The 26,883-nt window shown below is 48.0% G+C and overlaps 1 protein-coding gene across 6 annotated transcripts; it reads left to right on the top strand.

Annotated features, from left to right (window-relative positions):
* The first annotated feature begins 9,862 nt into the window (after nt 1-9,862).
* Nucleotides 9,863-20,247, top strand: TEX35 (testis expressed 35). 6 transcript variants are annotated; one of them, XM_037985907.2, is made up of 9 exons: nt 9,863-9,981; nt 10,792-10,842; nt 11,452-11,520; nt 12,607-12,663; nt 13,358-13,417; nt 17,110-17,174; nt 17,411-17,609; nt 17,937-17,980; nt 20,024-20,247. In XM_037985907.2, the coding sequence occupies exons 1-9, from the start codon at nt 9,943-9,945 to the stop codon at nt 20,079-20,081; spliced, it is 642 nt and encodes a 213-aa protein (XP_037841835.1). In that variant the 5' UTR covers nt 9,863-9,942; the 3' UTR covers nt 20,082-20,247. The 6 variants fall into 6 exon arrangements, with proteins under 6 accessions (XP_037841835.1, XP_037841832.1, XP_037841833.1 ...); XM_037985904.2 differs by lacking the exon at nt 20,024-20,247 and adding an exon at nt 19,042-19,367; XM_037985905.2 differs by lacking the exon at nt 20,024-20,247 and adding an exon at nt 18,386-18,649.
* Nucleotides 20,248-26,883: the final 6,636 nt, after the last annotated feature.

Raw genomic sequence — 26,883 nt, 5'->3', positions numbered from 1 at the left:
CTGCAGTGAGCTGAAATCATGTCACCACACTCCAGCCTGGGCGACAGAGCGAGACTCTGTCTCCAAGAAACACACACACACACACACACACACACACACACACACACACACAATGCTTGCTCAAGCCACTACGTGGTTTATGACAGTGGTTCCCTGTATCCCAGCAGGCAAACCATTGACTCTAGGGAGCCACAAGCAAGAAGACTGGCAGGGCCACCGAAACACGCTGAACCAGAGGATGCAAGCCCAAGCTCCTCATCAAGCAACAGCACAGATCAGCATCTCTTTAAGCCTGAGCCATCCGCCCTTCCACAAGGAAATGGTGTCATGCGTCCCTGGCCCCTAAGCGGCTCTCCCATTTGGCGTGAGCCAAGCTGTGGAAACACACTGAGGGGCGGTAGGAGGCTGCAGAGGCGGGGCCGGGGGCTTCCCCGGGAGGGGCCATACCCGGAGCTGGGGTTTGCACTCGAGAGAACGTCTGAGAGTGAGCTCAGGAGGGACCATGGTGGGTGCAGCTATGGCTGAGGGCTGCTCAAGGGAATCTGAAAACTGAGATATTTCCTCGTGGAAAAAAGTGTGGGGGGTGAGGTTTGGACAAATACCCTCATATGAGCCAGGTGCCAGGGGAGGAAGCACCATGAATGAAAGCAGGAGGAGGTGGGGCCTTTTGAATGCACCCATTCCTATCGCTGAGCCCGGAGAGAGAAATGTCCTTCTGGGAGACTGCCTTGGTATCAGGAGCCATGGGGCTGGGGGAACTGCAAGGACAAAGGGAGGAAGAGAGGAGCTGGCATCCCAAAAGCCAGGGGACAGGGTCTGAGTGCAGGTGCCTGGGAGCCCCGGAGCTGTTGCTCGGACTGCCTGGGAAGGAGGGTCAGCAGAGGAGGGTCCTGTAGTCCACCCAGTGGTCAGCTACCCTGAGGCCGGGCCGTGAGTGCCACAGCTGAGGGAGGAGATGCGCTCTGCTCAGGAGATGAAGCGACGGGTCAAGTGGGAGGCACGGTGGGACGTCCGGAGGAGCAGCAGGAGGAAGGCCAGGTAAGGTCACTGCGTCAGTGAGAGGAGTCTCACGGAGGCCAGGCCGGCACTGCACAGTGTCCTTCATGTGGACTTCTGTGGCCCCCATTTCTCTTTTTTTGTTTCTTTCGTTTTTTAGACAGAGTCTCGCTCTGTTGCCCAGGCTGGAGTGTAGTGGTACAATCGCAGCCCACTGCAACCTCCGCCTGCTGGGTTCAAGCCATTCTCCTGCCTCAGCCTCCTGAGTAGCTGGTTTACAGGTGCATGCCACCATGCCCAGCTAATTTTTGTATTTTTAGGAGAGATGGGGTTTCACTGTGTTGGCCAGGCTGGTCTCAAACTCCTGTCCTCAGGTGACCCACCTTGGCCTCCCAAAGTGCTGGGATTACAGGTGTGACCCACCGTGCCCAGCCGGCTCCCATTTTTCTTATTCTCTGAGCACTGAGAGCTGAAGGAGACGATACTCGGAATCCAAGGGCTGCTGTGTTTATGAATAGCCCATCATTTCCTGAGGCAGGAACGATAAGACCTCCAAAAACAAAAATATGTTAGCTGCCCAGACCCCGATGTGGTGAAATAGCAGTCTGACACACACACAGCTCAGCGAACACCTTCTTGTTCAACAATCTTAGAGGATGTGTAGATTTCCGTCCCATCCAAACTGCTGTGTGCAGTGACAAGGCCAGGCAAAGGTGCACTTGGGCCAGTGGAGCAGACTGAGGGCTGATTTGGTATGCAGCATGCCTGCTGGGACAGGTGAGCAGTCTCTGCCGGAAGGAAGAGCCATTTGATACGAAAAGTGCACACTGCCCCCCAGGGCCCAGCGTGGACAGGAGCTCCCCGTGATGAGCGGAGGGGGTGTGCCATCTTCAGAGACTCAGGCAGGGGCTGGCACTGGCAAAGCCTGGCATTCAGTGGCCCAGCCTGGCTCCTGCAATGGATTCAGAGGAGCTAGGATTCAGAGGAGCTAGGATCTAGGGGAGCTAGGATTTAGAGGAGCTAGGATCTAGGGGAGCTAGGATGTAGAGGAGCTAGGATCTAGGGGAGCTAAGATTTAGAGGAGTTAAGATTTAGGGGAGCTAGGATTTAGGGGAGCTGGGATTTAGAGGAGTTAAGATTTAGGGGAGCTGGGATTTAGAGGAGTTAGGATTTAGGGGAGCTGGGATTTAGAGGAGTTAGGATTTAGGGGAGCTGGGATTTAGAGGAGTTAGGATTTAGGGGAGCTGGGATTTAGAGGAGTTAGGATTTAGGGGAGCTGGGATTTAGAGGAGTTAGGATTTAGGGGAGCTGGGATTTAGGGGAGTTAGGATTTAGGGGAGTTAGGATTTAGGGGAGCTAGGATTTAGAGGAGCTGGGATTTAGGGGAGCTGGGATTTAGAGGAGCTGGGATTTAGGGGAGCTGGGATTTAGGTGAGTTAGGATTTAGAGGAGTTAGGATTTAGAGGAGCTAGGTTTAGGGGAGCTAGAATTTAGGGAAGCTAGGATTTAGAGGAGTTAGAATTTAGGGGAGCTAGGATTTAGGGGAGTTAGGATTTAGGGGAGCTAGGATTCAGAGGAGCTAGGATTTAGAGGAGCTAGGATTTAGGGGAGCTGGGATTTAGGGGAGATGGGATTTAGAGGAGTTAGGATTTAGGGGAGCTGGGATTTAGGGGAGCTGGGATTTAGAGGAGTTAGGATTTAGGGGAGCTGGGATTTAGAGGAGTTAGGATTTAGGGGACCTGGGATTTAGAGGAGTTAGAATTTAGGGGAACTGGGATTTAGAGGTGTTAGGATTTAGGGGAGCTAGGATTTAGAGGAGCTAGGATTTAGAGGAGTTATGATTCAGGGGAGCTAGGATTCAGGGGAGCTGGGATTTAGAGGAGCTAGGATTTAGGGGAGTTAGGATTTAGGGGAGCTAGGATTCAGAAGAGGTAGGATTTAGGGGAGCTAGGATTTAGGGGAGCTGGGATTTAGGGGAGCTAGGATTTAGAGGAGCTGGGATTTAGGGGAGCTGGGATTTAGAGGAGCTGGGATTTAGGGTAGTTAGGATTCAGGGGAGCTAGGATTCAGGGGAGCTAGGATTTAGGGGAGCTAAGATTTAGAGGAGCTAGGATTTAGGGGAGCTAGGATTTAGAGGAGCTAGGATTTAGGGGAGCTAGGATTCAGGGGAGCTAGGATTCAGGGGAGCTAGGATTTAGGGGAGCTAGGATTTAGAGGAGCTGGGATTTAAGGGAGCTAGGATTTAGGGGAGCTAGGATTTAGAAGAATTAGGATTTAGAAGAGTTAGGGTTTAGGGTAGCTAGGATTCAGAGGAGCTAGGATTTAGGGTAGTTAGGATTTAGGGGAGCTATGATTTAGGGGAGCTATGATTCAGGGGAGCTAGGATTCAGGGGAGATAGGATTTAGAGGAGCTAGGATTTAGGGGAGCTAGGATTTAGGGGAGCTAGGATTTAGAGGAGCTGGGATTTAGGGTAGTTAGGATTTAGGGGAGCTATGATTTAGGAGAGCTATGATTCAGGGGAGCTAGGATTCAGGGGAGATAGGATTTAGAGGAGCTAGGATTTAGGGGAGCTAGGATTTAGAGGAGCTAGGATTTAAGGGATCTAGGATTTAGGAGAACTAGGATTTAGAGGAGCTAGGATTTAGGGAAGCTAGGATTTAGAGGAGCTAGGATTTAGAAGAATTAGGATTTAGAGGAGTTAGGATTTAGGGGAGCTAGGATTTAGGGGAGCTAGGATTTAAGGGAGCTAGGGTATTGGGAAGCTCACCAGGCCAGGAATGAGGTCCAGATGAACATGGCAGAGACCCAGCCCCAATAGCTGGGCTGTGCCCTCCTCTGGGCTCCCTCAGTTCCCTGGGCCTACCACAAGCATCACACTTACCATCTTGTGCTAAAAAGGTCAAATGATGCCTCTGTGAGCCTCATGGATGGTGAGTTCCCAGGAGCCAGCACCATGTCTTAATTACCCGTGTGCCTCTGGTGCCTTGTAGAGTGCTCGGTGCAAGGTAAATGCTCAGGAAGCCTGTACTGAATGAACAGGGGAATGGGTGTGGCGTCACCTGCATGTTGAACTAGAGCTGCTTGCTGAGACCAGCCTGGCCCGGAGCCTGGGCCTGCCGGCAAGCTGTGGGGCTGAGAGCCAGGCAGGCGCTGGGATCCGTGTTTCTCTGGCTGGGTTTCTCTGGATGATCATCATGATCTTTCGAGGGATGGGGGCACAAGAAGGGGATCAATGGGGTTTAATCAATAATTAGATAAAAATAAATTCACATGTGTGTTTAGGGGGTTTGGCAAATGAGTGCAGCTTGCTCTAGTGTTTGATTCAATTCAAGTTGTCTTTCCCTAGAGGGCAATTTTCATACATGTTGCCACCCGGAAGAGTAATGTCACTTACGCCTCTTCCACAGCCCTGCACAGGGCTCAGTGATGCAACAAGAAGAAAGGAGCAAACCCCCTCAGAAGCTACTTAATTCTTCGTCGTTAAATGCACCCGGATTCTCCCTACTCACCCCTCAGTCACCGATGAGAACCTCCCAGGCTGGCCATGTCTATGCTAGCATCAGTTCCCTCACTTCTCTCATGTCCCCTGAGTCTCTTCGCCAGCGCTCTCAGGATCTGCCTTTGGCCCCTCTGGAGACACATTTAACCAGTTTTCTTTAGTACATTGACCTCAGCTCTCTACGTGACTCTTGGCTTTACAAGTTCCCTCACTTTTACCACCCCACAGCCCCAGGTAAGAGATGCTCTAGGCCAGGTGCGGTGGTTCATGCTTATAATCTCAGCACTTTGGGAGGCCAAGGTGAGCGAATCACCTGAGGTCAGGAGTTCGTGACCAGTTTGGCCAACATGGTAAAACTCTGTACTAAAAATACAAAAAAATTAGCCAGGCATAGTGGTGGGCTCCTGTAATCCTAGCTACTTGGGAGGCTGAAGCAGGAGAATAGCTTGAACCTGGCAGGTGGAAGTTGCAGTGAGTTGAGATCACGCCACTGCGCTCCAGCCTGGGTGAAAAGAGTGAAACTCTGTCTCAAATAAAAATAAAAAAAAATAAAATAAAATAAAATTAAAAAAAAAAGATGCTCTGTCTCCAGCCCAGGCCCAAACCCCTACCAAGAGAAGAAGATTCAAACTTCCTGGGCTAATCTTCACATGGACTCAGCTCTGAGGTCCTAATGACCTCTGGGGCAGAACGTTCAAGGGAAGGAGGGAAACCAGATGTAAAAGAGTCAATGGCCAGGCTGACCCCACCGGATGCCAATCAGCAGTCAGTATCTCCAGGTTCTGAAAGACTTGGCTCAATCTGAGTCATTGCCATGTTTGGTGGGTGGGGCCCAGCATTTGGCATCTCCAGGCAGGAATCAAGTTCAGATGGCTTCATGGGGCTGGACACAAAGGTTCAGCTGAAGCAGATTATGGATTCTCAGCCAAGAGGACAGCAGCAGAGCACAACCCCCAGGAAGGGGCCGGCAAAGCTGAGGCAACTTGGTTGGGCCTCAGTGCTACTCAGAGGGCTTAGAATAGCAAGGGAAGTGTAGACCAGACCCACATTCCGTGCCACAGGAGGGGAGAAGCCTGTGGTGGGGAGGGAGGTTTGCAGGGCCTTCCGCAGAATGAGACTGGGTTAGACTGAGACTGGGATATACTGGAACTATTGCACGGGAAAGCCCTGGTCAAACAGGATCACTATTCCAGTCTCTGTCTCAATGCTCCAGCCCACTGGTCATTCGGGTGACACAGAGGCAAGTCCCTAACCCTAGTCCTAACTCTTCCAGTTCACATTTGCTGGGAGATTTCATTCTGTTTGAGTGTCCAGTGTAAGTTTCTGGTTTTGTTTTTTTTTTTTTTTTTAGTTAGACAGGGTCTCATTCTGTTGCCCAGGCTGGAGTGCAGTGGTGTGATCCTAGCTCATTGCAGCCTTGACCTCCTGGGCTCAAGCGATCCTTCCACCTAAGCCTCTGAAGTAGCTGGGACCACAGGCATGCACCACCACACGCAGCTACTGGCTTCCCTTTTGGACCTTGTAAGCTACCTCCCTTTTACCCTAAGAGCGGAAGAACTCTAAATCAAGTTTTCTTATGAGGAGACGTGTTAGAGTGGAATAAGGAAGACCCAATGTGTCAGGAAAGCACGGCCGAGATTAGCCACCTGCCCCATCAGCCTATCTCCTCTTATTCTTGGGAGAAACTGGCCAAATTTCCCAGCCTTTTTGCAGTGAGATATGGCCTTGCGATTATGTTCCAGCCAAAGGAATGTGAGTGGGAGAGATGGGGGCTATTCCCAGGACTAACCCAAGGAGCCCTCCCATCTGAGACGTTCCACTCTCCATGGACCCCGTGTGAAGTACAGTCCCCCAACAAGGCCAGTCCCAAGAGGCTACTGTGCCACTCAGTTTGATTGTTTCGGTGATGGATGGGAATTTGAAGCTGTCAGAGATGGAGAGGAGGCTATTAGAGGAGGGAATTGCAACTGCAGAGCACCTTCCAGCAGGGAAGCTGAGAGAGACAGGCGTGAAATCATCGCCATACTCTGTTTGAGTTCCATCCAAAGAGGGTAAAGGGAACCAGCTAAGTAAGGAGGCCTCAGGAGCCCTGTTTGGCAGGAGCAGGGAGAGCCTCTGCTGGCTGGCAGTGTTGGCTTTATCTCACACGGCAGGTGCCCTGTGATGGTTGGTTGTGGGAAGAGTAACGGGTTCCCCTGGGTCTTGGGAGGCCCTGGCAAGCATGTGCCATGCTTATCTTCTTTAAGTTCATGGTGAACTTAAAGAAGATAAGATCCTTCCACGACACATTTGCTCAGAATTTTCACTTGTCATTGGCTGTATTGAAATAGCCAGAGATTTACAATGATCTGTTCAGACTGTTATGTTTTGTTCCTGAAATGGAGGTACCGGGAAGTTCATATGATAAAAACTGGATATAAGTTTTCCAAAGAAACAACATAATAGGATTATGATTCTAGCCAAGGTCTGATACACTATGATAAAAAGGATCAGAAATTGCGTAGTAATCAGTGTGCCAACGATAAAAGCTATCTCTACCCTGCACAGAGTAAAGCTTTCCAAGGTGTCTACAAATCAGTCAAGTAGGACAACACAGGAATCAATCATGTGAGATCTCTAAAAATGGTATGTAAGAGGTTCTCTTGGGGCTTATCTGAGGGCAGTCACCCAGATACTGCAGTCCGTTGGGATGTAAAGAGCCAGGGCATTCTAAGTGTGAGTCGTCTAGGTCACACGTATTGAGCCGTGTCTGTTTGAGTTTGGCTGGACAGCAAAGCCTGTGGGATTCTGGGTCTTTATGAAATGTTCCACCCTAATCAAAGGGCTTTAGAACATTGGGCCCCCAGCGGTCAAATAGGCTCCTCGGCACACGTGACGTTCTCTTCATGTTCTCTGGGCCTTGACGTGGGGAGTGTCTGAGCCAGCACCTCACCATGGGCCAGACCCAGAATCACGGGAGGCCAAACTCAGAGGCCTAAGACCATTTTAAAATTCCCCGCGACCCCACCCTCCCCACACAACACTGTATCCATAAAACTGAAAAAAAAGCAGGACCCTTGTAAAGAAAATGAAACCCAAATGATATCAACTTGGAGAACAGAGACAGGTGGCTTCTTCTTTCTGTCTGTTGTGAATATTCCTTTTCCCCCAAACTCTGATGGAACAGCAGTGGGCTCTATGCTGCTTGCCCTGGTACAGATGGGTTTTGCTCTGAAGGGGGATTAGGAAAAGTGTGTCTGGCATTCTTCAAGTAAGAACGTCCTATGACTTACCTGGAACAAAGTTACACCACAGCAATACCAACACTGCAACACTGCTTCAACCTAGTTCTCTTGCAGGTGCAAAAGCTTCTTGCAAGAATATGAGAATCATTATTCAGACCGGGCATGGTGGCTCTGGGAGGCCGAAGTGGGAAGATCCCTTGAGCTCAGGAGTTTGAGACCAGCCTGGGCAACATAGTGAGACCTTGTCTCCCCCAAAATTTTTAAAAATTAGCTGGGAGTGGGGTGATGCATGCTTGTGGTCCCAGCTACACAGGATGCTGAGGCAGGAGAATTTCTTGAGCCCAGGAGTTCAATACTGCAATAAGCCATGATCATAACACTGCATTCCAGGCTGGGAGGAAGAGCAAGAACCTGTCTCTTCATAAGTAAATAATCATTATTCAGGATCGCCACATGGATTTCCCCAGTCCCCCCAGAACATATTGATAAAACAATGGTGTACAATGTTTGAAAACATAAATAGTAAACGCTGTGAGAAGGCACAAGCCCAGAGCTGTGGGTCTGTAGTTAAAATTCTGCCCAAGTGATAATACCGTGTGTACATACATAGATAATATTTTGCTTTATAAAGTGGTTTTGCATTGAGACACTGATTTCTCTTAGACCTTCTTTCCTAATAGATAGGCCAGTGGCTCATGTGCTATGCTTGGCTAGAAGGCAGCTCATTTAACAACTGCTCAGCCAAGCAAGGGAAGCTCTGCTGCAGGTCCAGGAGGCCCCCAAGCCAAAACTAGCAGAAGGAGGTGGTGCCCATTTTCACGGGGCTGGTGGATGTTGAGGTGGAGTCAGTTGTTTTCGCTGTAATTCCCTTGGAGAAAGGGCATTCCTACCACGAAGCCATCAGATCTGGGAGGGCTGAATTAAACGGTCCAAGGAAACTGAAAAGTTCCAGCCCCTCATTTATAAGTGGGGAAAGTGAGGCCTGGGAAGCTGGTGACCACCCCCAACTCCCTCTCCTTCCCCTGATGCAGTGGCAGACACATTCTCCTCTGGCTGCGGTGGAGTAAGACCCACAGCTGTCACCAGGGTCGGAGCTGGGAAATCACCGCCGAGGAAATGCATCAGAAGTGCTGCAGGTGGCTCCAGAGGTGCCAGCAGCCTCCAGGAAGGATAGGCCCAAGCAGGCACGTGAAACGGGAGGGTGAGGTGATCAGTAGCGGCCTGTGTGGAGATGTCATTCACATGCAATTTGCATTAGTTCCTGTACTTCTGTGCTGTCTGTCCTCAGATGTCCATGCTGGCCTTTTCTGTGCAACTAGCAGCTGAAATGAGAGGGAAGAGGGAAGTGAATGCCCAGTGATAAGAGGAAAGAGAAATCAATTTCACCAATCCAGATCCCCAGTGATTTTTTATCCCATGGGGTGACATGTTCCCCTGACTGGCTACTTTAGCACAAACTATGGCTACCCTCAGAATGGCCTTTTCTTTAGCATTCTTCTTTATTTGCCCCAAAAGCTTCTTATCTTTAGCTTCTGTCCCACCTCTCTTCCAGGATGATAGAAGAACAAGGAAAGTAGACTTTTTAGGTGGGCAGGGCTCAGGGGGTGGTTGTGGGACAGGGACAGTGTGAGGTCAGAGGCATCAGAAACCATCCTGCTGAGATTGGCTACCCCACCTCATACAGAGTATCCCAGGTTAAGTCAAACAGTGCATGCACGTTGAACCAGAGCGACTTCAGGGCATCCACCAACCCAAGGTGGCTTCCGGTCCGAGTGGGGTCCATTCGCATGAGGAGTGCACAGCAGAGGACATGGGCTGTGCGCTCAGAGGAGGAGGTGGCTGTCCCTGGAGGATGTCCCTCTGAGTAAGTAGGTGAGTCCTGCTGCAGAAGGAGCCTCTGCTTCTGCCATGTGCCTTGCACTTCAGCCGTAGCAGGCTATGGTCCCCCTCAGTGTGGACTTTCCTCCTGTTGCAAGAGGGAGGCCTGGTGGGACTCTGAAACCTGGCCTGAGCCCCTCATCTCAGTGGCCAAAACCCCCCAGGCCTGAAGCTGTGGTGACACTCTGGACCACCATGTGGGTCCTGGGCATTGTGACCTCAGCTGTTCTGTACACAAAGGGGTGGTCACCCTGCCCTCACCTTGACCTGTATGTTGCCTAGGACAGTGGCCTGGTCCCGGGGGCTATTGTGGGGAGTTGAAGAACACCCAGGCCTCCTCCATCATGTCGGCCAAGAGGGCAGAACTGAAGAAAACACATCTGGTAAAAGAGACATGGCTGGACAGTGTGGGTCCTCTCTGAGCTCCTACTGAATGGAGATGGTGGCAGGGCAGGGGATACAGAGAACGCTCCCATGAATCTCTGTTGTGTTTTTTTTTTTTTTTTCTTTTCTCTGTTCTGAGCATAAAGCAGCCTCTCTGTCTGGACGGGGTGTGAGATTAATACCTGGCCCTGGGGTGGGAAGGACAGAGGCCTCTGCTGCCTCCCTCTGGGGACGAGGAGCACTGCCGAGGGAGCACTCATGGTTCCACGGCCCAGGCCAGGCCTGCCAGGCCCGCATCTAACTAGCAAGGCTAAGGCTCAGAATAACCTTATTAGATAAGTATGATCATCACCTCGATTTTATAGATGAGGAAATGGGGGCTCAGAGAGGCTAAGCAACTCACCCAAAATGACAGAGCTAGTAGAGCGGTCAGCTGAGATTAGAGCGCAAATCTGCCTGTGGCCAAAGCCCTTGCTCTGGAAACAACACTCTGGGGCTTGCTTCTAGTTATCCTAAAGTGCTGTCTCCACGCTGGCCCCTCCAGCAGGGACAGGGCTGCCTGCGAAACAGGCAGACACACACCCATAGGAAGAGGACAGCACCACAAGATGTGAGTTGTCAGGAATCGGATCCGGGTGCTGCGGGGTCTGTGAGCCTGAGCTCAAGCCAGTTGGGTAGGCAGGGTTGCATGGTGGGGTGGGGGGGCCGGGGAGGGGGGCGGGGCTGCAGGGTTCCCGTGCAAGGGCCAGATGTTCTCCTCCCCAGTCCTGATGTCTGCCAGGCTGAATCCCAGTCTCCTCTTTTGGCAGAGCAAGAACTACAAGGCAGTTTGCCTGGAATTGAAGCCAGAGCCAACCAAAGTAAGAAGCTCTTTTGAGGCCATGCCAGCAGCGAGGCCTGAGATCCATGGGGAAGTGACCTGGAGTCAGGGGTCATTTGCTGATCCTAGTGGCCAAGACCTGTGCCAGGTGCGGCACTGAGAGTTCTTGCTCTCATAAAACTTCACACTGTAACCAATCAGATGCATAAATGAACAGGACTCATTCAGCAGTATCACCTGCTCTTCTGGGAATGAAGACAGGAGACGTGGCTAGTGGCTGCCGTAAAGTGGGTGGTAGGGAAAAGCCTTCCTTTGAGCTGAGAGCTGAAGGACAAGACGCTGGCCTTGCAAAGGCAGAGTAAGAGCCTTCTAGGCAGAGGAGGCAGCATGCACTGAGGCCCAAGGTGGGAATGAGCCTGGCTGTTCCAGGGACAAAAGGAGCCGAGGCCCTGTGGGCCAGCAGGGGAGTGGAACCAGATGAGCTGAAAGAGGGAGGAGGAGAGAGGAACCTTCTGCACAGGTGGGGCCCCCAGCTTTCCCCTTGCCCTAGCCGTGAGGGAGGAACAGAAACACGGGGGATCTCTTCTGCCTCTGCACTTCCACCCCCTCTGCAATTCCCAACAGTCTGTGTTCCTGTTTCAATCCGCAGACATTTGATTACAAAGCAGTTAAACAAGAAGGGCGGTTTACCAAAGCAGGAGTGACACAGGACCTAAAGGTGAGTGCGTGAACTCGGAGGCATGTCTATACTCCAAACCACTTGAGAGTAAGTTTTCTCCAAGTCCTCAGTGCCTATTTCCTAAATACAAGAATAGCCTCTTATGTAGGCACAGTGCAATTACTGAAATGTGGAAGTTAACACAGAGACAACACTCATCTATAGCCTTTGTTCTCATTTCACCAGTTGTCCCACACATGTATTTCCTAACAACAGAAAGGAGACTTTTTCTGGTCCAGGGTCTGATCCAGGATCACACATTGCCTCTAATTACCAGGTGTCTTTTCTATAATCTGGAACAGAACAGTTCTTTGTCTTTGGGAACACTGACATTTATTTATTTTTATTTTATTTTTTGAGACAGGGTCTCCCTCTGTCACCCAGGCTGTAGTGCAGTGGTGCGATCTCGGCTCACTGCAACCTCTGCCTCCCAGGTTCAAGCAGTTCTCCTGCCTCAGCCTCCCGACTTTCTGGGACTATAGGCACACGCCACCACGCCCGGCTGATTTTTGTATTTTTAGTAGACATGGGGTTTCACCATGTTGGTTTCGAACTCCTGACCTCAGCTGATCTGTCGGCCTTGGCCTCCCGAAGTGCTGGGATTACAGGTTTGAGCCACCACACCTGGTCTAGGGACATTGACATTTTTACAGATTACAGATCACTTACATTGTGGGATAACACTCAATTTGGCTTTGTCTATTGGATTCCTCATGATGAGATTCAGGTTGTGCATTTTTTGGCAGAGACATGATGCCTGTAGGTCCCACTGTCTTATAGTCTTTTTAAAACATTAATTAATTAATTAATTTTGAGATGTGGGGGGGTCTCGCAATGTTGCCCAGGCTGGTCTCAAACTCCTTGTTTCGAGGGATCCCCCAGCCTTGGCCTCCCAAAGTGGTGGGATTACAGGTGTCAGCCAGTGCACCTGGTCTATCCTATTGTCTCAACAACATCCTTTGTTTCCTCCCTGTCGGAAGCTTTTCTCTGACAATGCCCCAGGATCTTTTCTTTCCTCCTGTTGACAGTTTCCCCTCCATCCTAGATCTTTCTTTCCTCCTCCTCTTCTCCATTTTATTTCCTCAGAATGAACTCAGGGAAGTGAGAGAAGAGCTCAAGGAGAAAATGGAGGAGATAAAACAGGTAATGAGATGAGGCCTTCCATATCACGGAAGAAAAGTGTAGCTTCAGGAAAAATGCAATCCTTAACTTTGAGTAGTGAAGGAAAGCAGGAATTGCATGGAAAAATGTAACTCAGTCCTAATACCCAGAGAGCTTCAGTGTTAGGTTATTCACTTCTTACTTGTTTGATGCCTAAATCCAATTTTTGAGTGACTGAGGACTCCCTAAAGTGTCTCTTTGATAAGGGTGGGTGATGTCTCCTTAGTGATGAAGCTGAGTGAGAGGGGCTGACTTGGAATGTGAAATTAGGGGCAGTCAGGGATCAACCCCGTCTTCCTTATTCGCCTCCCCTGAGCAAGTTGCAAAGCAGGAACCCTCTCATTTCTATGATACAACCAACACCTGTAGCATCCTTAGGAAAAAAGGGAATAATCAAGCAAGAAAGTGTAATTGAAGCTGTGGTCTGAGCTCCACATGCAGCCTTGCGGTAGCCAGATCTAAGCCGTGCCAAGGCTGGTGGCAGTGCTGACTTGATGGTGCTTGCACCCTAGTCCCTTCACAGATTCGTTGAGAAGAAAGTGACTCTAACAGGCCATTATTAGTCCATGCTAGAGGAGCAGCTGCTGCCCTTTGCTTAAAATGCTCCAAAGACGCCACAACTAACCTCAATAACATGCTCTGTGCTTTGTCAAGCCATGCCTTTCTTCCTTGTTAGATAAAGGATCTAATGGACAAGGATTTTGATAAACTTCATGAATTTGTGGAAATTATGAAGGTAAGCATTACTTGAGTGCCTTCCATGGACCAGTCATACTGGAAACTGTGGAAGAGATACCAGCAGACCCTGTCCTCTAGGAGCTTATTACCTGCTAGTAGTCCCAAATTCCATTGCAAGACAGAATTGCAAGCCAAATACTTAATTGGTTGTTTGCTAGTTAGGGGCTTAGAGGCGTGAGAAGTGAATGAGAGTTGGAGTAAGCAGCGAAGTCCTTATAGAGAAAGTAAGTCTCAAGTTAAGCCTTGAAGACTGCATCAGAAGCTTAATGCAAATCTCATCAAGAGCCCAATAAGATTCTTTTTTAACTCAAAAAATTACTAGGATGATCTAGATTCTAGAGCAGTGATTCACAACATGTGGTGTGTTTCAGGATCGCCTGGAACACTAATAAAACAGAGCCTGGACTCATGTTCAGATGGTGCTGGGCCCTTGTATTTTAGACAAGTTCCCAGGGGAAAGATTGAGAAGCACTGATGTAGAGGCATGAACTGGCAAAAGCAAATAGCTACCCATTGTTCAAGAGCTGTAAGGGGACACTAGCCTTACCAGATATCAAAATTCACTATAAAAACAAAGTTATTAAATCAGTCCAAGGATAACCAAACACATGAATGAAATGGAATAGATAATGCCTCAACAGCCTCTCTGCCTGGGATGTAATGAGAATCAGTTGTGAGAATTTTAAAACTCTATTTACTGACACCCTTTTCCAGAGGAACTGAATAAACATCTCCAGGGTGGGCCGGAGTTGCTTAAAACTCCATTTTGATTCAGATGCTTGCCCGTGGATGAGATCCAGGTCCTAAACACTTTAGCAGCAGTTCCTAACCTTGGCTACACGTTAGAATCACCTGGAAAGCCTTTCCCCTACGCCCTCCCCATGTCCAGGCTACACCTCATAACAATTAAGTCAGAAGCTCTTAGAACGAAGTCCAGGCGCCAGTGGTTTTTAGTTGCCCAGATGATTCCAGTGTATACTCAAGACTGAGAACCACAGCTCTATAGAATTTACAATATGATAAAGGTGATTTTTTGATGTCAGTGAGAAGGAAAGGATTAGGTAGTAATATTAGAAACATTGTTTGACTATATGAAGAAAACCCTTAAGCCAGGTAACACTGTAAAGTTAAATAGTCTATGAAGTGATTTTAAATAATAAAAACCAATAAGAAGAAATTTTAAGTAAATATGTAAATGGAAGTTCTAAATATAAATACAATGGAAGCAATTACAAAGGAAATATTGATATATTTAGCTATGTAAGATTTTTTAAAAGAATTATGACACAAAAATCATTTATATTTACAGAATTAAAAAACAGTTTGGGGGAACATTTTTCCACAAATGTAAGCACAGAAAAAAGGTTTTTATCCATAACATGTGAAGTTCACATAAATCAATAAGAACTAAGTAGGAAAATAGACAAGAGTGTGAACAGACAATCCACAGAAGAGAATATAACTAAAAAGCAATAAACATATTAATGAAGGCCTGACATCATAATTAAATACATGCAAACGAACAATTATTGTTACACTCAAATAAGCAAAATTTTAATTTATGACAATTATAGTACGAGACATAAATGCTCTTATGCTGTTAGAGTGCAAATTTGTACAAAACTGGAACATAGTTAGACAATAGATATAAAAAAACCAATCTCTTGATTTATCAATTTCACTTCTCAGAATTTAACCTAAGAGAATAATCAGAAACGCCATCATGGGTATACATGAAAAGACGTTCATCACAGGATTATTTGTAATAATAAAAATTTGGAAACAACCTCAATTTTCAACAGTAGGGGAATAGCCAAATAAATTATGAAATATTTATATAATAAAAGTTAGGAACTATTAAAGAAAATGTTTAGAAAGAATATTTATAATGAGAACTAAAAAAACAAGATGCAAGTAATATACATAGGCTGATCTCAGCTAGGTAAAAAAAAAAAAAAAAGAAGTAAATATACAGAAAAAAGACTGGAAAAAAATATACCAGAGGGGTTCATAGCAGTTATTTCTGGATGAGAATATTTTTATATCCCTATGTGTTGTCCAAATTTTCTACAAAGGGCATGCATTAATTATTTCTCTGTTAAAATCCAAACAAAGTAAGTGTTTTGTCGATGGGGAGGCTGGGTATGGAAAGGCATAAAGGAGGCGATTTCAGGCAGGGGAACAGCTTGAGCAGGGCAGGAGGCAGGAGGAGCTATTGTATATGGTGGTCAGCACGGGGATCAGTCATGAAGTGGGACCACTGGGGGAAACTGAGGGGGAAAAAAATGAATGGGCACAAAGGCTGTAGGTAATGACGGCTTTTGAAAGACACGCAGACAAGCTAGGACTTGGTTCTGTGAGCAGCAAGAGGCCTCTGGAGAGTCTTAATCAAAGAACATGCTGGGAGCAGCACTTCAAAAAGCTTAGCCCAGCAGGTGTTTGTTCACAAGGCTGCCTGGGCGGGGCCCGGGGAGCAGGTGGAGATGCCTGGCAGTAGGAAGACCAGAGCTGGACCAGGTGTAGGGAAAGAAGGAAAAGATAAATCTGAAAGATGCACTGAAGGAAAAATAACAGTTCCTGGTGACCGATTCAGTACAGAGACTGAAGTCTCGAGAGGCAAGCACCCGTGATGACACCAAATTTTAATCTGGATGATTAGAAGAAAGTGGTGACAATGACAATGCCAGTGGGGAGATAGAGCTAGCCTGGGAAAATGAAATCGGTTTGGAACATGATGATTTTGAAGGGGTACATGTTGGTGAAACATGTAAGAATATGGGACATTTTGACTCTGATGTTTTGGACCTAGGGGACATTGACTTCAAGGATATTTTGACTCTATGAATACAAATATTTTATTCAAATTTGTATCAACATTTAAAAATGCTTTTCAAGAAGGCATTTTATGAAATCATTTCTATGCAGACAGTGTAATTTATTGATCAATTTTCTATAGTACATCAATTAAACTGTTACCAAATCTTTCATTTTTAATGAAAATTATTTTATTGGAATAAATTCCTTTTATTTCTATTTTATGACAACTCAAACCTGTTTTTATCTGTAACAAATATTGTCAATTGTGGCTTCTACCATCTTAGAATGTCCACTATTTCCATTCGATTTACCCAGGTCGAATTTTACAGATCAAAACTTTGTCAAGATTGTATTATTCTTTCTGTTCTGAGTGAATAATACATGCGATGTATCCGTTTAGCTGCTGTCAGTTTTACTTGTTGTTGACCATCTTTGCCAGGAATTAGGTAAAAGATGAAGCAAACACAAATACGTAGGATCTGAGTGCATGGCAAGGGTCAAAACTTTGCAAAGTGTCTTTGGGGGTCACAAGATTGATCTTCTTGGTCCCATCATTTTATAGGCATCAAACCAAGACAAGCATTGGTTTTATCCAAAGTGTGAGATCAGGTAAAACAGTAGCTGGCCTCTGGCTCACCTAGAGACTTTGGAAAAGTCCCCTAATGTCTCTGCCTGTGCTTTCGTCTCATTGGGGAATGGGGATGAGGAAGGGGAGAAGCTGTACATGTCACGGACCCTCCAAAAGCCACCTCACCCAAGTCTAGTGAGGATTCTTGAGGAAGTAAGACGCAGAATGGTTTGCAGAGAGGCGGGAGGAAGGTATTTCCAAAGCCCTTCAAAATGCAGACGCTAGTTCTGAATTCTCTCTTGAAGGAAATGCAGAAAGATATGGATGAGAAGATGGACATTTTAATAAATACACAGAAGAACTATAAGCTGTAAGTGTAACCTGCACTCGTCTCTCCTCATCCCTAAAGGGTCTCCTCCCTTCCCTTTGTTGAATCCCTTTTGGGTTCAGAGGACACCCAGACTCTTGGAGGAGTTGTCTTGGCTCCTACTGCCCCTGTGACTTGGAGTCAAGGCCTTCCACGGCCACCTGTGTACTGGTTATCTCCTTGTCATGTTGGAAAATGTCTCCCCAACTCTCCGCCCCTCCCCGGCCCTCCTCCCCCAGCCCCCTTAGAAGAGCACCAAAGGAACAGCAGGAACTCAGGCTGATGGGAAAGACTCACAGAGAACCACAGCTCAGGCCCAAGAAAATGGATGGAGCCGGTGGAGCCAATGGAGCACCCTGTGCTCTTCACAAGAAGACGATGGCACCACAAAAAAAACAGGGCTCACTGGATCCCCTTCATGAGTGCGGGCCCTGCTGTGTAAGTGAAGCCCTGCCCGAGCCCAGCACTGGTGCCAGGCCCCTGGCTCCTGCTCCCTGGTGACTTCCCCAAGCTTGTGCTGTATCATAGTGAAAGGACTTCTGGGTGCGCCCGAGCCTGCGCCCTCCCTGACCTGTCTTGCCTTCTAGGCCAGTGGCGCCTCCTTAGCTGTGACCGTGCAGGACTTGCCCCTGGATGCGCCTGCCCGCCGGCTCCACCCTCTTATTCTGTCCTTCCCTTTAGCAAGGGCAGATGAGGCTCCTCGCAGGCTGCCCTCCTTGGACCAGGGGAAACTGATCTTTCTTGTGCCGTTTCTGTCCTCTGCAGGAGAAATGTTTGTTGTGTGCTCTAAAGAACAACGACAATCAGGGGTAGGTAGATCCATACGAGATGTGCCTTGTCTCAGTCGGGTGCCTTGTTTTCCCCAAGGCCATGTGCTCCCAGCCGCATTCACATCACACCCCTCCTGAGGCTGTGCAGGGAGTAGGGACTGTTAGCAGACGCTGCCACCCAGCACACTCAGTCGTAGAGGATGTGGCACCAGGAAGGAGGACTTGGGTCGCCCAGCCTAGAGGCTGCTGCCTGGGGCTCCCACGGTGGGGAGGGTGCACCACCAGCGGCGGAACTGACCTTGCCTCAGGTCCTGCCCTTTCTCCCCATCCAGCGGGAAATATTCACACCAAGTCTGGGCACCCTTTTCACCCTTGGCTTCTGGAGCTGCCTTCTGATTTATCTGTACCTCAACCCCAGTGACATCGAATATGTTTCCAACCTAGCGCAGCCGCAGAACCTACCAGCAGGTCCAGTTCCTCACCTCCCCGCTCCTTAAGCTGCACAGTCAGGGCTTCTTGTCCTCTTAAATAGCACCCCGACCCCAGGCCTCCATTGGAGATTAAAAGCCTTCATTCAAAGCCAAAGGGGATGTCATGGTTTTGAGTTCCAATCCAAAACTCGAGTGTGTGGAGGTCGATTCTTTTTGGTTCTATATCAGTGTATTTCAGACTCCAACACTTCCCCCTGCTTCCTGATGGATTGGTGGGAAATTCCATCTTAGTCATCTTAGGGTCCTCCCAACCACCAGCTCCCTCCATTCTACCTGGGTCTGCAAAGGTCCCAGGTTAGAGCATGGGGAGGGCCCCTGAGGATAGCAGACATCAGTCTGTGTGGTCTCAGGAGAGACCCTGCTGCCTGGCCCGCCCGCTCGCTCCCTCCACATAATCAGCTTCCACCTGTGCATGGGGCCCGGGTGTCTTGGGTGATGCAGGGAACCCCTGGGCCTTGAGTTCTGCCTACACCACACCCCTCTGAGGTCTTGTCACCAAGCAGGACTCAGGTCCCTGCTGCTCATAGGAACTGGGTGGCTTTCTTGGGTTCTGGAGATCACCCTTCTCACCCCCTTGAAGGTTTCCTCTCCCTCCCTCCACCCCTAAAGGGAACCTTCCTTCAGAGGCCTCAGGCCTTTACAAAGGTGGAGAGGAGCCAGTGACCACCCAACCTTCTGTGGGCCACGCTGTGCCTGCTCCAAAGTCCCAGACTGAGGGAAGGTGAAGCTTAACTGCCAGCTTGAAATGAGAGTAAAGAAGATACAGAGCAAACAGTGTTTCAGAAACTGTCCTGCCCTCGGTGTGATTCTTTGGCTTCAATTTGAAGGAGGAGGAATTATGGGATTTCATATTTTATTTCACACCAGTTCCTCCTTGTTTCATCTCTTCGCTAAGCTGGCTGCTTCTACCATCTAATAAATAACTGGCCAAGTTCTTTTTTTTTTGGAATTTTATTATTATGGTTAATTTTGTGGGTTCATAGTAAGTGTGTATATTTATGGGGTACATGAAATATTTTGACAAAGGCATGCAAGGTGAAATAAGCATGCCATGAAGAATGGGGTATCCATCCCTTCAAGCATTTATCCTTTGAGTTACAAACAATCTAATTACTCTCTAAGTTATTTGAAATGTACAGTTATTGACTGTAGTCACCCTGTAGTGCTATTAAATAGTAGGTCTTATTTATTCTATCTTTTGTTCCCCTTAACCATCCCTACCTTGCCCCCAAGCCCCCCACTACCCTTCTCAGCCTCTGGTAGCCATCCTTCTACTCTTTGTATCCAGGAGTTTCATTGTTTTCATTTTCAGATCCCACAGATAAGTGAGAACATGTGATGTTTGTCTTTCTGTGCCTGGCTTATTTCACTAAACATAATGATCTCCAGTTCCATCCACATTGTTGCAAATGACAGGAGTTCATTCTTTTTATGGCTGAATAGTCCTCCATTCTGTGTGTGTATGATATCTTCCTCATTCATCTGTTGATGGCCACTTAGGTTGCTTCCGAATCTTGGCTATTGTGAAAGGTGATGCAACAAACATGGGAGTGCAGCTATCTCTTCAATATGCTGATTTTCTTTCTTGTAGGTATATACACAGCAGTGGGACTGCTGGATCTATGGTAGCTCAATTTTTAGTTTTTTGAGGAACAACCCCCAAACTGTTCTCCATAGTGGCCGTACATTCCCACCCACAGTGGACAAGTATTCCCTTTTCTCCAGGTCAAGTTCTTAGTGGCTGCAAATTGATGAGCAATGTATTTGGTGCTTCAAATAAACATTTAAAAAACAAAACTCAAAACACATGTAGGCCTTGTTTACAAGGAGCTTATAGCTTTAAAGGTGAGATGGCAAACATGCAGAATAACAATATGGACAGTGTAGAAATAAGTACAATAATCATAAGCATGTGATGAAAGCAGAAATGGATCAGAAATGGGGAAAAGGAGAAGGGTGGGCAGAGCTCTGTATTAGTTCCCTATTGCTGCTGTCACAGATCACCACAAATTTAATGGCTTCAGACAACAAGAAATGGGCCTAACATGGATATTAGGCTCAAATCAAGGTGACAGCACAACGGCATTCCTTCTGGAAGCTCTAGGGGAAAATCTGCTCCTGGCCTTTCCTGGCTTCTGGAGGCCACCTGCCTTCCTTGGCTGATGGTCCCTCCCATCTTCAAGGCCAACAATGGCCATGGGATCTTTCTCGTGCCTCATCACTCTGACACTGACTCTTCTGCCTCTTGCTTCCACGTTTAAGGACTCTTGTGATTACACTGAGCCCACCTGGATAATCTGAACTAATCTTTTTATTTTAAGGTTAACCAATTAGCAACCCTAATTCCCTTTGGCCATGTAACATAACATATTCACAGGTTCAGGGACTTAGAACATGGACATCTTTGCAGGATGTTACTCTGCCCATCAAAGGGGACTTCCCAGACCCTGTCCCTTGACTATCAAGCCTCCAAACACTTGGGAACACTGCACTATTCAGTTCTGTGCTGTGGTGGTTTTAAACTAGGCCCACAAATTATTTAATACTCCTTTTATACTCTTTCCTTCAAGAGGAACTCAATTCCTCTCCTCTTAACTGTGGGCTAGACAGAGCAACTTGCTTCTAATGAATGGAACGTGGCAGAAGTGATGTGTATTACTTCTGAGGTTAAGTCATAGAAGACATGGTAGTTTCCATCTTGCTCTCTCTTGGACACTCATTCTGGGTGAAGCTGGCTGCCATGTTGTAAGGACGCCCAAGCAATCCTGTGAAGAAGGCTACATGGCAAGAAATTGAGGCCGCCTGCCAATAGCCATTTGAGTGAGCCATTTGACTTGGAAGTGAATCCTCCAGCCCCAGTAGAGCCTTCAGATGATGGCAACCCTGGCTAACCTCTTGCCTGCAACTGCCTGAGAAGATCCTGAGCCAGAACCGCTCAGTTAAGCTTCTCCTGGACACCTGGCCTGCAGCAGTTGTGAAATAATAAATGCTTGTTGTTTTTAAGTTGCTAAGTCTTGAGGTAATTTGTTACTCAGCAAGAAACAAGAATGTGTCTATCTCCTGTTCATTGTTTTAAAGACTTGAAACATTGAGATTTATGTGGTTATGTGCACAAATGTGCAACTTGATGAATTTTTATATACAGATACATGACTGGAATTGTTCTAGAACACTTCCAGCCCCTCTTCCCAGCTCACATCTGCCCCATATCCAGGTTACTATTATTCTAATCTCTACCATTATGTGTTATTTTGCCTGTTCTTAAAGTTGACATAAATAGAATCATACGTTATGTATTATTTTGCTCAAAATTGTACAACTCATGCATATTGTTTGTATATAGCAGTAATTCATTATTTTTTAACTGCCATGAAGTTTCTATCTTGTGTCTACCTCATAATCTATTTTTCTATTCTCCTGTTGGTAGTACAGATTGTTCTTTAAAATAATCTAAGTAAAAGTCATTTTCCCAGTTGTCCTCTGTCCATGCTTCCCTATATTTAAACGCTTACCTTAGTCTGCAGCACCTGGTGGGTTACGCTGCTTCCGCTTCACTGAGGAGTGTACGAAAGGGCCTGCCTGCCTCCCCATGCCCACTCTGCTTAGCCCTGAACGTCTGTCCTCTGCCTGCTTTTCTCTTGAAGCTGTTCCCCTAAAGGAAGCTGGTCACCTCCTGACAGCCAATTCTATTGACTCTTCTGCAGCTCTTGTTCTTCTGGTTGAGTTCCTGCTTTTGACCCTGGTGAGTAATCCATCTTCCTTGAATTCCCCAGCTTCCTTCACTCCTGTTCTTCTACCCGTAACTTCTTTTGTATCTCTCTTGGCTACTATTCCTCCATTGTCTTAGTAGTTTGGGTTACTAAATCAAAATATCATAAATGGAGTGGCTTAAAAACTACAGACATCTATTTCTCACAGTCCTGCAGGCTGTAAAGTTCAAGCTCAAGGCACTGACAGATTTGCTTTCTAATGCAGGCATTTCCTGGCTCACTGTGTCTTCACATGGTAGAAGGGGCAAGAGATCTCTCTTTTATAAGGGGCACTAATTCCATTCATGAGGGTGCTGCCATCATGACCCAATCCCCCACCTCTAATACCATCCATCCCCTTGGAGGTTAGGTTTCAGCATACAAGTTCTGAGGGACATAAACTTTCAGACAACAGCATCTGCCTCCATTCTCAATATGGATGACCCCTAGGGTTTTCCCTGAATTACTTGACATTTTTCTAGGGCCCTACTTCACTTGCTTCTTAGAGTTGGAGGGTAGAAATCGAGTCTGTCTCGCTCAACACAGCAACCCTAGAATTAACACACTGCTCAGTGAATGAGTATGTAGCACTTAGTATCAACCCTCAGGATCAGAAGGTCAGAGCCAAACTGACACAGGCCCTCCTGAAAGAGATCAAACTGGCTCTGGAATCTAGAGTCTAGATTAATTTATTAATGGGCAAAAAGACAAATGAGCTGGAACAAAAAAAAGTCCATGTGACTCCAAAACCCAAGCCCTGGTCTTGTTCTTCACGTTCAGGAACACTGACTTCACATTTCTTTCTTGATTGGGTGTCCATAATCATAACTTGACTGATGATCAAATGCCTCTCCCACCTCCTTTCTCATCAGTATTCATATGGCAGCTTGTTATTCCTCCCAGATAAACTGGTTGAGAAGGCAATGTAAATTTGTTTAAGAGGTACAAATGTCAACTTTGCTCTAAAGCACCATGAACTTGGCTGACTGCAGTGTTTCATGCCTGTAATCCCAGCACTTTGCGAGGCTGAGGCAGGCGGATCACTTGAGGTCGGGAGTTTGAGACCAGCCTGACCAACATGGAGAAACCCCGTCTCTACTAAAAATACAAAAATTAGCTGGGCCTGGTGGTGGGCACCTGTAATCCCAGCTACTTGGGAGGCTGAGGCAGGAGAATCACGTGAACCCGGGAAGCGGAGGTTGCGGTGAGCCGAGATCGCACCACTGCACTGCAGCCTGGGTGACAGAGTGAGACTCTATCTAAAAAAAAAAAAAAAAGAAAAAGGCATGACCTTGAACAGTGGCCTCAAATCATGGTCCCTGGCAGGCGACCCCAAGCCTTGGACTCAAACCCTGACCTGTCACCCAAGCTTGGATCTACCTGTTGTTTCAGGGCCTCATCATCCTGTCAACTTCAACACAGCCAAAACCAAACTCCCTCGTGTCCCCAAACCCTTCTCTTGCCTGATTTGCTGACGGGAGTTCTTGTCCTTGCCCAGTTCTCTGATTGCTAGAGCACAGGCTGATTTCCGGCTAAAGGCTGGACCTCACCCCCCACAGGGCTTTCACCAGCCTGTCTGTTTGCCTGTCCACTTGGTGCCCTGGACTAGATATCCCTGGAGGAAACCTGGAGTGCTGTGGAGCTCAGAGTCCCCTGCCCTGAGCAGTTGGTCCCAGAGCTCCTTTGGTTATTTTGAGGATTTCTGAGAATATAGTTAAAGTGCCTGTTACAAAGTTTCCTTGATGGCTTCCTCCATGACGTATCTTTGATGGCTTCTTAGGGCCTTTCCTGAAGAGCTGAGGATGAAAAAAGAGAATGTGAGTCCCTTAAGGGCAGAGACTGTGCAGAATCCATCGATGACGCCCCACCCCTGCCACCTGATGGCTGCGTGGCTGTGGAGAGCATGCCCTTTTTCTGCCCTTGGTACCACGTTAGTCATTAGAGCTTCACATCTTCTCCATCGTCCACAGCAAATGAGCAACCAGGTCCCATGGAGCCTTTAACCATTTCCCATGTTTATTCCTGAATTCCCCCTCTCCCATACACACTCTAATCTTAGTGTCTGGGTCCTGATCTATGTCCAGTAGCTTCTGACCCAGTGCCCTCAGCTCCAGGAGTTTCTTCTCACAGCCTGGAATCCATTGTCCACGCCACTTCCAGAGATTTCCTCCTGAACTACTGCTTTACTCTGCAACTCACCCTCTTGCTCAAAAACCACCCCCAGGGCTGATTACTGATGGGAAAATAGACACACTCTTTAACCTGCCGTTTAAGGCCTTGCATTTCCTATATCATTTTTCGCCTTTTCTCCCCCTGTTCCTATCTGTAAACCCTATACTCTAGGCCAAATGTGCCCTTCACATTCCCACGTCCTTACCTTCACTCCCCTTCTTCTCTGAGCTCCAGGAATCTCCCATCATCCCCGCTGCACTGCCCTCTGCTCTAACATCTCCTCAGGGACCCAAGGACTAGGTCACTCGGCCGGGTAGAGGCGTTTCCCACCTTACTGTTCCAGCCCGCGTATGCCTTTCCTCTCCGTGCAGACTGTCAGTTTCTAGAGGCAGAGCTTATGCTGTCTTCACCTTCATCCTCAGCATGGAAGTCAGAACCCTGCACTTGGCAGGGGCTGAGGAAGTATTTTTTGGTTGAATTTTGCTGCCTAGCCTGAGGTATTCACGTGTTGGCCCTCCTGACCCACTCCTGCCCTCTTGGCTCTGTGGCCTTGGGACTGTGGACATCCCTGAGGGTCCCTGGGAGCCAACAGGGGTCTCCTGTCACATGGAGCCCTCCGGGACTGTGCAGGTTTGGGGGAGATCCCAAGAAAATTCTCCATACTATCCAGGGTCCATCCCAGATCATGTCTGGAAATATACATACGTCACCGTGTCTGTGCCAGGCTGGCGGACGGGATGAGCAAGGCTGCCTCCCAGCCTACAGAGGTGCCAGTTTTAAGAACAGAAGCAAGGTCATCAGGGAAACCGAGCTGCCACGATCTGCTGAGGCACTATCTTCTTTATGGAAATGATGATGCAGCTCTAGTTCAGTGCCGAGGACTGGTGGCAGTGGTCTCTGCTGTCCCCATCCCTTGACCTTTCCCAAGCTCCCTCATGCCCCACTCCCACATCACCCAACTCACAGGTGACAGGACAGCTGTGTGAGTTTCAGGGACAGGCTTGCCTGGCTGTCAAAAAGCTGTTTCCTGTGCCCCTGGGGAGAGACCTGCAGGGAGCCACCACCAGACATTCTTGCTGACACTGCGCACAGGCCAGCTTTACTGGCAAGCTTGTGCTTTTTTCGTAGGTCTCAATGTCACCTCCTCTGGAACAGAATGATACTTAACTTTGTCTCTTTTCCTAAAAATAAGATTCCTGTCCTGTGTACAGAGCCATGGGGGGCATCTCCTGACCCAGGCCCCTACTTCATCTGTGCTCTAGGACCCTGCCCTCCTGGACAGAATCAGGAGCCGGTTGACTGGACCGGGGTGGATGCCCAACCCAGCTCGCCCAGTTGGATTCCTTTCCCTGGGGGTTTGGAAGTGGAATTTGGGGAGAGCTCAGTTGGCCCCAGAGCTGAAGATGTGTAACTGGGAGCTAGGTTGCCATCTGCCACCATTAGCTGAAGATGCAGAAAAAGCTGATCTCTTGGAAGAGAAAACCAGTTTGCAGAAAGAGAAGAATCAGGTGGAGGAGTGGAGAGAAAGGCCCTGCAGTCCGGAGAGGGGTCTGCAAGAGCCAAAACTCTTTGGGTCCCAGGCCCTCTTGGTCCAGTTGTAGCTCCCACCTTAGCTCTGAGGGACCCCCTGGCCTCTGGACTGTATCACCCAATCCTGTTTAGGCAGAGTGGGCTTCTGTTATCACCAAACAAGCCTTAACTAAGGCCACACAGAAGAAATCTTGGAGATGGTCCGATCAATCTCTTCCATTTACAGGTGAGGGGTTTGAGGTCCAGAGGCGTGTGGCGAGGCACCCTCCGCTGTGGGCAGGCCAGGACCACAGCCCAGGTTTTCTGGCTCCCGGCCCAGCACTTTGCTCCCTTTGCCCTGTGGCCCTCCGGGGCCAGCAGCTCTTTCAGAGACAATAGGTGAGATAGGAGGAGCTCAGAGGTCATGGCCAGCCAGATCCAGATACAAATTGGTGGATGCTGCAGATGAGTCACTTAGCCTCTCTGAGACTCAGCCTTTTCCTCCAGAATGTGGGGGTGATAACATCTAAATAGGAGTGTTGTGAGAATTAAATGAGTATCTATGGAGGAATTAGATTTTTAAAAAACTGCTGTGTCAACAGTAACCATGAGTTCAGAGTTGCCTTTCCTGGATGAAAGGCCTTCAGTTCACAGACCCAGTTTCCTGACACATTGACTAACACTCATCATGGCCAGGCCTGCAATGAAATGAATTTTGATCTACCTTAAAAAATAAACAAATGACTTACAGCTGTTTTGAGAGGAGGCAGGAAATCAAACAATAGGAAAATGTGAGTGGTGTGGGGATCAGGACTGGCTATTCTAGAGGACAGGGGTGGGTCCCTTGTAACACAGCCTCTCACTCCCGTCAACCTGGTGACCAATGACAACAGAGTGAGGTGCAGTTGGCTCACCCCAGCCCTCCCACAGGTAACAGGTGCGCAGCCCCAGGCCCTGACTCATGCGGTCATCAGAGAAACATGAGGGTGAGTCATCCGGAAGCAATGAAGAGGGGAGGCCC

Source organism: Chlorocebus sabaeus, chromosome 25 (genome assembly GCF_047675955.1).
Source record: "Chlorocebus sabaeus isolate Y175 chromosome 25, mChlSab1.0.hap1, whole genome shotgun sequence".
In the NCBI taxonomy this organism is placed as follows: Eukaryota; Metazoa; Chordata; class Mammalia; order Primates; family Cercopithecidae; genus Chlorocebus; species Chlorocebus sabaeus.
Note: the sequence above shows the minus strand (reverse complement) of the source record. Positions and strands in the feature narration are given on the sequence as shown.